This window comes from Manis pentadactyla, chromosome 4 (assembly GCF_030020395.1).
Source record: "Manis pentadactyla isolate mManPen7 chromosome 4, mManPen7.hap1, whole genome shotgun sequence".
NCBI classification, from domain to species: Eukaryota; Metazoa; Chordata; class Mammalia; order Pholidota; family Manidae; genus Manis; species Manis pentadactyla.
In genome coordinates, this window is record NC_080022.1 from 144,680,434 (window position 1) to 144,693,104 (window position 12,671).

Sequence of the window (12,671 nt, forward strand, 5' to 3'; positions counted from 1 at the left end):
CCAAAGGAGAGGGATGTGAAGGGTTGGAGGGGATGAGCAAAATGGGTGAAAGGGATTAAGAGGTACAAACTTCCAGTTAGGAAATAAAAAGTCATGGGGGAGGGAGAACCAAGATGGCGGTGTGAGTAGAGCAATGGAAATCTCCCAAAACCATATATATTTTTGAAAATACAACAAATAAAACTAATCCTAAAAGAGAGACCAGAAGACACAGGATCACAGCCAGACTACATTCACACCCGCGAGAATCCAGCACCTGGTGAAGGGGGTAAGATACAAGCCCCGGCCCAGCAGGACCCAAGCGCCCCTCACCCCAGCTCCCGGTGGGAGGAGAGGAGTTGGAGTGGGGGTGTGGGGGGAGAGGGAGCCTAGGACTGTTAAACACCCAGTCCCAGCCATCCGCACCAGAGCGCAGACACACAGTGCGTGCGTGGGGTGCTGGATACTAGGGAAACAGGACAGTAAGACCTGTGAGCAGGTCCCCGCAGCCGGCGCACCCGGGACAAAGAAAACCGAGTGCTTTTTGAAAGTCTTAAAGGGACAGGGACTCCACAGCTGGACAGAAGTGCCCCAGGACACTTAGCCCAGCAGCTGGGAATCACGGGGAACTCTGGGCACCTGAACCCCCGCAGCACAGCATGGAGGCCCCTCACCGCGAAAACAGCCTCCTGCCTGTTCCCCCTCCAACGCGGCTCCACCATATTGGAGAAGCAGTCTGAGGCAGGCCACGCCTACAGCAACTGCAGAGCTAAATAAACTCCATAGCGGCCGGGCAAGATCAGAAGCCCCGTCTGCACGCAGCTGCCCAGCACAAGCCACTAGAGGCCGCTGTTCTCCCAGGAGAGGAAGGTCACAAACTGGCAAGAAGGGACTCTCTCTTACCCAACACATGCGCCAGCTCCCCACAATATCTATTGCCATGAAAAGGCAGAAGAAATTGATACAGACCAAGATCACAGAGGCAAACCCTGAGAAGGAGATAGACCTAACCAGTCTTCCTGAAAAAGAATTAAAAATAAAGCTCATAACCATGATGATGGAGCTGCAGAGAAATATGCAAGAGCTTATTTCCAGAAGAAGATGTCCAGAAGAAGATTACAGAAATGAAACAATCTCTGGATGGATTTATAAACAGAATGGATAAGATGCAAGAGGCCATTGATGGAACAGAAAATAGAGAACAGGAACCCATAGAAGCTGACGCAGAGAGAGATAAAAGGATCTCCAGGAATGAAACAATATTAAAAGAACTGTGTGACCAATCCAAAAGGAACAATATCCGCATTATAGGGGTACCAGAGGAAGAAGAGAGAGAAAGGGATAGAAAGTGTATTTGAAGAAATAATTGCTGAAAACTTCCCCAAACTGGGGGAGGAAATAATCGATCAGACCATGGAAGCGTATAGAACTCCCAACAGAAAGGACCCAAGGAGGACAACACCAAGACACATAATAATTAAAATGGCAAAGATCAAGGACAAGGACAGAGTTTTAAAGGCAGCTAGAGAGAGGAAAAAGGTCACCTACAAAGGAAAACCCATCAGGCTATCATCAGACTTCTCAACAGAAATCTTACAGGCCAGAAGAGAATGGCATGATATATTTAATGCAATGAAACAGAAGGGCCTTGAACCAAGGATACTGTATCCAGCATGATTATCATTTAAATATGAAGGAGGGATTAAACAATTTTCAGACAAGCAAAAGTTGAGGGAATTTGCCTCCCACAAACCATCTCTACAGGGTATTTTAGAGGGACTGCTCTAGATGGCAGCACTCCTAAGACTACACAGATGTCATCAGAGAAAATAAAATCACAGCAAAGAAAGCAGAGCAACCAAATACTAACTAAAGGCAAAAAATAAAATCAACTACCCACAAAAGCAGTTAAAGGAAGCACAAAAGAGCACAGAATTAACAACCAACATATAAAGAACGGAGGAGGAATAAGAAGGGAGAAAAATAAAGAATGACCAGACAGTGTTTAAAATAGCTCAATAAGCGAGTTAAGTTATACAGTAAGATACTAAAGAAGCTAACCTTGAACCTTTGGCAACCACGAATCTAAAGCCTGCAATGGCGATAAATACATATCTTTCAATAATCTCCCTAAATGTAACTGGACTGAATGCACCAATCAAAAGACACAGAATAATAAAATGGATAAAAAAGCAAGACCCATTTCTAGGCTGCTTACAAGAGACTCACCTCAAACCCAAAGACTATAGGAACAAAGAAAGACTGAAGGAACAAAACAGCAGCAGAATCATAGAACCTAAGAATGGACTAACAGTTACCAAAGGGAAAGGGACTGGGGAGAAAGGGAGGGAAGGGAGGGATAAGGGTGGGGAAAAAGAAAGGGGGCACTACGATTAGTATGTATAATGTGGGCAGGGGCATGGGGAGAGCTGTGCAACACAGAGAAGACAAGTAGTTTTCTACAGCATCTTACTACGCTGATGGACAGTGACTGTAATGGGGTTTGTGGGGGGGATTTGGTGAAGGGGAGACCCTAGTAAACATAATATTCTTCATGTAATTGTAGATTAATGACAAAATAAATAAATTAATTAATTTAAAAAAAGTCATGGGGATGTAATATATAGCATGGTGACTACAGTCAATAATATTGTATCACAAACTTGAAAGCTGCTAAGAAAGTTATCTTGAAGTCCTCATCATTAGGAAAAAAAATTTGTGACTCTGTATGGTGATAGACGGTAACTTAACTTATTGTGATTATTTTGCAATGTGTACAAATGTCCAATCATTATGTTGTCTACCTGAAACTAACATAAGGTTATATGTCAATTATACTTCAATTAGAAGTCAATGAATTGAGAAAAAATTTTTTCTCCAAATCATGCTAAACCTAAAAAAGATTTAAATGTTTCCCAATTAGAGAGGAAAATATCCCCATTATTTCCTGATTTTTGATCATTTAAATATAATTCCATGGAGTTATTTTACTCTGATTCTTCAATTAATGAGTATTATCAGAATTCTCTAATAAAAGACCAAATTAACATGTAAATGCTCTACAGGTAGTCAACTCTTGTATTCAGTAGAAAAAACAAATCTGTATACTTAAAAAAAGAAAAGAAGGCTTCAGATCTTATTCTCTTTTGTATAGGGACAAAACCTATAAGATATAAGCTATATCCAAACCTATACAATATCCATATTTACCCAGATGATTACATCTGGGACTCCTATTTAAATATTGTATATCACCTTTAAGCCTCAGCCTTTAATTAAATCAATATACTATAAATACAAGAAAAGGCAGAAGTACAAACTTCAAATTATAAAATAAATCAGTCACAGGGATGGAAGCACAGCACAAGGAATATAGCCAATAATACTGTAATATTATTGGTGACAGTAACTATACTACGGTGGTGAGCATTTAATATATGTAATTGTTGAATCATTATACTGTACATATGAAACCATTATAATATTATGTAACAAGTATATTTCAATAAAAACATTAAAAACAAGAAAAGGTAGGCTGAACAAATAAGAGGTAAAAGCATATATCTTCATATATACATTTGTAAACAGGTATACAGCTATATTCTTCAACTGTACAAAATTAGGATCCTTATTTTTGAGGTGAAAATACAATTCAGATAATGTAATGAATGTTCAGCTAATATATAATATAAACACTTGAAACAGGAAATTATTTCGATACACCTGATTATAAAAATGATTTTAAGTGAAATGTGGTATTTTAAAATCTTGTAATTATAAACATATACTTTCTCCAAAAACATAACCTTAAGTGGGAGGGGTTAATATGTAGACACCCTATAGTAGAATCTTTTTGTTACAATTTTAATGAATAGCAGTTGGTCCAAACAGATATTAACATCACGAATATCTTTATGAAATAAAACATCACATATAAAAATACAAGTGAAATAAACATGGCAAATCGTTTGAGTTGGCAAATATACAAGATATTACATATGTAAGATTGCTAAAGAAGATTCATGAAAACTACAATTCTTAATCCTGATTTTACTTTGTCAACACTCAATGATTCAATGGTAAAATACACTAGAGGAGTACACTAAAAATAAATTTATCAGGAAGATCTTACCTTATGAAAAATGCAGCATAATTTCTTCCTTAGATAGTTTTCTTACATACTATATATGCAATTTTGTATTTTGGATTGTGAAAACTTACTTAAAAAAATATTATCCCCTACATAATTTGTATTTACAACTTGACAGAGTACTAATACTTGGTTGGAAAGAGATGGATTAAGGGTAGCAGGAAAGGGAAAAATTTTGTATTAGTTTAGCACTGAAACATCCTTAGAAATATCTTAGTGAACTCTCCCTTTCACAAACAGTGCATTTATGTACAAGAACACTCCAAAACAGAGTAAATCAGGTAATACAAAAATTCAGAAAAAAAACTACCACAATCATAAATACAATTTATAACCCAAATTCTTTCAGTTTAAATATTTTCACACTAATGAAAAATATACAAAGTCTTTTAAATGTACATGAAGAAAAATAAACACTTCCATGAAAATCAATAAAAAATGTATGTTAAGGACCACATAACAATCCATAAAAGGCATGGTTAATGTGGAATATTAAGGGAAGCCAGATGCCAAAGTGTTCACAGTCTCTTTTGAAATATTAAGATGAATTCCTTCAAGATAGTGCAAGAATCTGTCAAAATTACAAGGAAAAATACAGTTTAATATTAATATTTCCATTATATAAGAATATTTCTTAATCTTGAAATAGCTATCTGAAATGTCACTTTTATAGAGGCTTTACCTTCTTTTACTTTTTCCTTGTTCCTTTAGCTTCTCAGTCCTACAAATGTTTCGAAGAGTTGGCAAGTATTCAATTATACTAGCTTGCCTATTACTCAGGTTCAGAAGTGATCGGCTAGAAAATACACTTTTAATGACTGCTACCCTCTTCCGCACACTGCTGTAAATTAAAAGTAATGCATTACTTTTTACTTTCAATGCTCCAAAAATGCAACAACCCCAAACACAACCAGCTTTTCATCTCTGTTTCTTCCTTCTTCTGGTGTAGACTAGGTTAGATAGATTCCAGCTTAACTTCCTGTATCATTTTCAACACATCAACCACTCCTATACTGAAAACTCTTTAATGGCTACCTGCTATCGGTGACAGCAAACCCAATATCCTTTTCCTGTCATTCAACAATCCCCCAAATCTAGCCCCCCGATCTCACACTCTCTCTTCCCAGAAATCAGGCTGGTCTCCTGAACCGTCTCATTAGATGATACATTAATATTAGGGTTTACGATGATCAGTAAAGTTCAGTATTTCAAAATTAGTAAGAAAAAACTAATAATTTTCCCTTTACCCTTTATATTGAAAAATGAAAAGTACAAGGAAGTAATAACTTACTCTGTATTAGCCGCTGATTGACTAAAATACACATTGCTGCGCTTTTGTGAAACACAGAAAGTGAGTTCTTTTGTTGGGTCTCTTCCTAATTTCTTGCAAGAATGCAAGGTCTCCAATGCTTTTGAAATAGTAGTTGAACATTTAGTAAAGCTGAGAGCTTCTACAGCTGCCTTTAATTCTCCAGAGCTTTGAGAAGTCCATCCATCACTAGTCTCGAGACTAAACTCATCACAAAGACCACTTTTAACCTTTCCGTTTGTCCAACTAAAGTCGTTTTTACCAAATTCCTTTTGTTCCCTTACATTCGTTAAAAGAGCATCTAAGAAGGACATGTTATCCATGAACTCAGTGAGAGAATTTAAACAGTGAGAAACAAGGGCAGAACATTTTTTTTCTGCTGGTGTTTGAGGAGGACAAGGAATAGATTCAATGTTAGATGCTAAACATTCGTTTGGTTTCTTTGTCTCTGAATTGCTTTCTTTGTTTCTGGTTTTGCTTTCTTCTGAATTTAAGGAACAAGATGCAGGGGAAAGGCTAGATGCATCAAAAAAGTCTAGTGCAGTGTCAAATAAGTCACTGTCATCTAGAATTACCATCTTTCTCTTATGTTTCTTTTTTTGTGACTTTTTCAATGCCTTCTTTGCTTCTGAATGTTTCCTAACAAGACGCTTCACATTTTTTGTAGATGCCCTGGTATCCACATTTATTGATGAACCACAAAAGTTTTCTGTTTCTGTTATTACATCAATAGGTACTGGTAGAATGAACTCAAGATTACTATATAAGAAATCTACATTCCGCATTTGGAATTCTGTAAGGAGCTGGATGAGTTTATGCCATTCTTCCCTTGTTCTGATTTTGTGCTGAAAAATAATTTTGAGGAAAAAAAGTTATAACAGTATATACATAATCTGACCATTTTTCCACTCACATGAATATAGTGTCATCCTTACTCTACCTTGAGAGAAATGGGTCACTACCCTTCATAATTTTATTAACCTACACCCCCATAATACATCAAAATAGTACCATGAATCTAAAAAAATTAATTTAGACTGTCAATTTGAAGAATTGAATTCTCATAGGTGAAGGAGATTAAGAGGTACAGAGTTCCAGTTATAAAATAAATCAGTCATGGGGATGAAAGTACAGCATATGGAATATAGTCAACATTGTAATAACTTTACATGGTGACAGATACTTATGGTAAGCATTTCAGAATGTATATGATTGTCAAATCACTTTGTTGTACACTTGAAACTTAATATATGTCTATATATTAAAAATAAAATAAAGAGAGAATTGTCTAATATTTAGCATGTGCCCCAATTCAAAACAAGTTCATTTATTTAAAAACTACTTTTCTGAAATTGAAATTGTCTTTTTAATCTAAAACATTTCTAAGTTCTATTCTAATTCCTGTGATGTGCATTTAAAGCAATGCCTATATACCATCTGTCAATGTGGCAATGTGTGTTAAAACCAGAAACCAGAAGCCTATAAAAATTATAGGCAAATTTGACATTAACATCCAAAAGACAGTAGGGTTGGGAAGATGAAAATGAACAAATTTAAATGAGACATTGAAAATACCTTTAAAAATGAAATTAAGTCTTCAGAGGGAGAAAAAATGTTCTTAAGGCCAAACAAGGTCTCAGCACAGCCAGTATCACATTTGGGAAGGTCTATCAGATTTGTTTTAGTATTTTTAGTCTTATTTTTGGAATCAGGGTCCTCTTCAGAGGAAATAAGTCGTACATTTCTGCCACTTCCTCCTACAAAATTAATAAAAGAAAATCTTAGCTATCCATATTTTTCTTAGCTATCCATATTTTAAACAAATTTTATCAAACAATTTAAAAGCTAAGACCCTTTGGCATCTATAGGACCTACACCTCCTTTTCTTCTTCTCCACAAATGTATTTGATTTATAAAATACAATACTACCATTATCTCTAGCATACACTAGCTAAGTGGGATGGTGGTGGTGGGTTTATGAGACAATCTAATAAAAAAAAGTGCATGGATTGTGACCAGGCAAGTCAAAGAAATACAAGCATTTAATAAACACAAAAAGATACACAATCTCCCCAGTGATCATGAAATGCAAATTAAAATGCGTATTTGTTTTTCACCTCTTAAACCGGCAAAAGAACTAATAACCTAGTTTTGTAAGAGGTATATATAAACGAGCCATCATAAACTATTTGTGGGAGCATAACTCTGTGCGATTATCTTTGGAGGGTAACCTGGCAATACCTATCAAAATGCAAAATGTAAATAGCTGTGGGCCCAACAACCATATTTATAGAATTCTCTATGACAGACGTATTCACAGATGTGATCAGGATATACATATTAAGATACTCATTGCATACATTAATGACAAACTGAAGATAACTTAAATGTCCCCTGATAGGTAATGATTGATTAAATCATGTCATTTCCATTCTATATTATGGAATAGCACACAGCTATGAAAAATAGGGACAGAACTGTACATATTAACAAACCATCAAGTTTTTAAAAAGCAAATTGTTTAACAATATATACAGTTTGTTATAGTATAGATTAAATTAGTAGGTAACAATATTTTTATATGCACAGATAAAGATCTAACAGTGGCTACCTTTAAGAAATGGGGAACATCTTTTACTTTTTATTTTATATACTGCACTGTTTGAATTTCCAATGAGTGTGTATCTGCGTTTTTCAAAAAAGAAAAGAATGAAATGCTGTAAGATCTTCAAGAAAAGAAACAATGTTACACTTAGTTTTTGTCTTTTAAAGTTCTTGGTATAGCATTTTACATCCAGTAGTATGGCGATACTTATTACTAATTTGTTTTTTTATAACAGGATATTGTCTAGAGCTTATCATATTCACTTCTAAGAAACAGTTAATGCTACTAACTTACATTGAATTAATTATATAGGTTTGTCTACTTTGAAAAAGAATATTCAAATTTTGAACTAATCAAAGAAAAAACGGATAGGGGATTAATATTACAGAACTTCACCTTGGCTTTATTTAAATATTTGTGTATTTCCCAGAGCAGGATCTGTAACTACAGAACTGTAACTATGGAGCATGGAAATTACAAACTATGAAGTTCTTCAGGAAAGGAACTGTGTCTTATTCATGTAAACACAGGACCTGGCACAGAGAAAGTCTTCGACAAATGTCTGTAATTTGAATTGGGTAATGATGACTGAAGAACAATAAGAAATAAAGCATTTATGAAATAAAATTCTTAGGAAAAATGGAATTTATAGACTATTGAAGAAGCTGAAAGGGAAATTACAATAAAAGTCCTATAAAAATATTTATGGAAAAATCACTAATGTTTTTTAATATGGGAAAAAAGAAAGTTGCTAAATAATATAATTCTATTTGTTTATAAACTTACGACAAAGGGTTAATGGTCTTTCCTTTAAAAATCCACCTCCACTTCTAATCCAGAATTGTAAATAAAGGATACTTTTTCTGATATCACAAGTAGTTGCAGATAACAATGTTACTAAGTCTTTTACATCTGTTCTAAAATTCTCAGTCAAGCAGATCATCTGTAGGTAGCTGGCAACATTTAGCTGAGACAGATACAGAGAGAGAGGAAAGAAACATGGTCAATTGCAGAGTTAACAGAAACACATCAATAATGCATACCTAAAAGTGAGACAAATTTTGCTAGAACAGTATCTTAACACAGCTCTTTGAGAATGAAACTGATCTAAAAAAATATAAAGGTATATGCTATCAAATTTAAATTATTGACATACACTTCTTTTATTAACTGTATATAGTCTGAGACAGCAAGGAAACTTTATGGGAGATTCTCCAAACTGAACCCAGGAGGCAACTTTACTAAACCTTGAGAAAATCTTAGGACTAAATAACAGTATAACTTGACAGAATATTTTACAGCCATTAAAGTTATAGATATGAATACTAGAATACTGAAAAATACATATGTGATTTAAAAACCAGAGTTAGAAAATTGTATCAACAGATGCATAGCAGCATAAATGTATGTAAACAAGAAATGGAAGAGGAAAAAAATGAAAAAAATGTGATTAATGGACCAAGTAAATTTTTTCATTTTATTTAAAGTTCCATTAATATGTTTATAATATTTTTTGTTAAACAACAAAAAATGTACAATTATCCTTTCATTGTAGTTTATGCTAAGTCTTTTACCTTGAAAAGCTAAAACAAATAAAATTGTATTTACATTTCACAGATATTACAAGACCCTAGCATTTTTTCTTTATAGTGAAAAAGATCATTAAAAAAATTTCCCTATGAAACCTTTGACTTTATTTTACATATATGTGTATATATACATATCCTACACATACACATATCACTTCTGCACACTTCTGGGACTTCTGCTTCCCACAAACTGGGACTTCTGCTTTTAGTAATGAAGAAGTGCCTACTATCAGACAAACCCTGCCTGCAATAATAACTATAAACTCTATTATCAACTACAAATAAATATAAAAAAACCATCTGCCTAAAGGCACAAGAGAATAACCAAGGGCAAAGAAGAATGAAAGGAAATCAACACTTGTCTAACCCCATACACAAAAGTAAACTTGAAATGGATCAAAGACCTGGGTGAATTCCCTACCCCCACTCAGAAACTGATTTTTGACTGGTGGTTGGATGCAGCTGTGGGGGCTAGAATTCAGACAGAAACTCAAAGTGTTACTGGCTTGAACCAGAGGACAAAGTTTGGGATGCCTGCAGCTGCTATAAAGTGAGAGGGGAGGTCATGAACTTAGATACAGAAATTCTAGCTACAAAGAATGTGCATCACTGACTGATGTTTGAGTGTACATGTTTAGCCTCTCAAGGCAGCCCAGCTAAAACTAAAGGGCTGAATGCAAATTTTAGCTGCTACATACTACAGAATACTTGTTCAGAGGAACATAACAGAATCCAGAGTGTCTGAAATGTATCATTCATAAAGTACAGGATAAAAATCTTAAAATCCTAGAAATACAAAGGAATAAGACAGTAACCAAAAGCTCAGAGACAAGACAATCAACAGAGACTGACCACAAGTTGATGAGGATGTTGGAAATAGCAGACAAAGGGTTTTATAACAGGTAGTAAAACTATGCTTAAGGAAGACATGCTCACAATGAATAGGAAATCTCACCAGAAAAACAGAAGTGATAAGTAGCAAACAGAAATCGTAAAACTAAAAAATAAAAATTTAATTGGATGGGCCTCATGGAAGAACACAGGTGGTAGGAAAAAAAGTTGTCAGTAAACTTGAAGACAATTCAATATAAATGATCAAAGTACAAAAAGAAAAAGTTTGGGGCTGGGAGAACAGCACACCTCAGTGCATGTGCAACAGTGCAAAATGTCTAACATACTTGTAACTAAATATCCAAGAGGGAAAAACAGAGAAAATGGGCATAAAATAGATCTTGAAAAAAATTAGTCTAAAAATTTCCATAGTTAGAAGAATGACACATATTTAAGGACTGTAGATATCCAAGAACCACAGCAGGATAAAAATGAAGAAAGCTACCACCTGGGCACATCACAGGCAAACTGCTGAAAACTGAAAGTTGAAGTATCTTAAAGGCAACCAGAAAAAAAATGACATATTACATAGGAAGCAAAAAGAATGAAAGAAGAGACTTTTGACATAATCTGAAACAATGGTGACCAAAAGACAGAGTACTATCTTTAGAGTACTAACGGAAAATGGAGAACATAGATTTCTACATCAAAGGAAAATATCCTTTATGAATGAGGTAAAAACAAAGTCATTTTCAGGTAAATGAAATCTAATCTAATCCATTGCCAGCAGACCTGCTCTATGAGAACTGCTAATGAATACTTCAGGCTGAAGAGAAACAAAGACAAAGTAAAACTTGGATCTTCAGGAAGGAATGAAGCACTTCAGAAATTATAAGTATAGTTGGTCCTTGAACAATGCAAGAGGTAGGGACACCAACTCCCCACACAGTCAAAAAGATATATATAGCTTTTGACTCCCCCAAAACTTAACTACTAATAGCCTACTGTTGATCAAAAGCCTTACTGATAACATAATTAACACATATTTTGTATGTTATGTGATTATGTGCTGTATTCCTACAATAAATAAGCTAGAGAAATGAAATTCTTTTTCAAATTGTTGCAAATCTCCAAAAAGTTTCCAGTATATTTATTGAAAAAAAATCCAGGTATAAGTGGACCCATCAGTTCAAACCCATATTATTCAAGGATAACTGTATATGGGTAAGTATAAATGTCTACTTTTATCCTTTTACTTTCTTTAAAACATATATGACTGGTTAAAGCAAAAAAATACATATGGCATTGTATGGGGAAGTTTATAATGTATGTAAATGTAAAAACATTTGAGAGCTAAAGCATAAAAGAGGGATGGTAAATGGACATACTTTTGCAAGGTCCTTAGATTCTCTGAAAATTAGTACAATGTTAAAGTTCAATACATATGAAAAATTAAGAATGCATATTTTAATCTCTGAAGTATTTTTTTTTAAACTATTAAAAAATATGTCCTATGTAAGAGGATGAAACTGGATTACTGTCTAACCCATACACAAAAGTAAACTTGAAATGGATCAAAGACCTGAATGTAAATCATGAAACCATAAAACTGTTATAAGAAAACATAGGCAAAAATCTCTTAAATATAAACATAAGCAGCTTTTTCCTGAATGCATCTCCTCAGGCAAGGGAAACAAAATAAAAAATGAACAAATGGGACTACGTCATGCTAAAAAGCTTCTGTACAGCAAAGGATACCATCAGCAGAACAAAAAAGCATCCTACAGTATGGGAGAATATATTTGTAAATGACATATCCGACAAGTGGTTAACATCCAAAATACATAAAGAACTCACACACCTCAATACCCAAAAAGCAAATAACCCTATTAAAAAATGGGTGGAAGATATGAACAGACACTTCTCCAAAGAAGAAATTCAGAAGGCCAACAGACACATGAAAAGATGCTCCACATCACTAATTATCAGAGAAATGCAAATTAAAACCACAATGAGATATTACTTCACACCAGTTAGGATGGCCAACATAGAAAAGACTAGGAACAACAAATGCTGGCAAGGATGTGGAGAAAGGGGAACCCTCCTACACTGCTGGTGGTAATGTAAAACAGTTCAACCATTGTGAAAAGCAGTATGGAGGTTACTGAAAAACTAAAAATAGAAACACCACTTGACCCAGGATCTCCA

General features: G+C 34.6%; 1 protein-coding gene across 1 annotated transcript in view; it reads right to left on the reverse strand.

Annotated features, from left to right (window-relative positions):
- Window positions 1-3,869: 3,869 nt before the first annotated feature.
- The window catches only part of ATAD5 (ATPase family AAA domain containing 5), a 53,250-nt gene continuing 44,448 nt past the window's right edge, over window positions 3,870-12,671 (reverse strand). The window contains exons 19-23 of the mRNA XM_036914229.2: window positions 8,830-9,010; window positions 7,014-7,195; window positions 5,421-6,283; window positions 4,812-4,970; window positions 3,870-4,700 (exon numbers count right to left, since the gene is read on the reverse strand). Coding sequence (XP_036770124.2) covers window positions 4,622-4,700; window positions 4,812-4,970; window positions 5,421-6,283; window positions 7,014-7,195; window positions 8,830-9,010 — 1,464 coding nt within the window. The 3' untranslated portion in view covers window positions 3,870-4,621. The remainder of the gene's footprint in view (window positions 4,701-4,811; window positions 4,971-5,420; window positions 6,284-7,013; window positions 7,196-8,829; window positions 9,011-12,671) is intronic.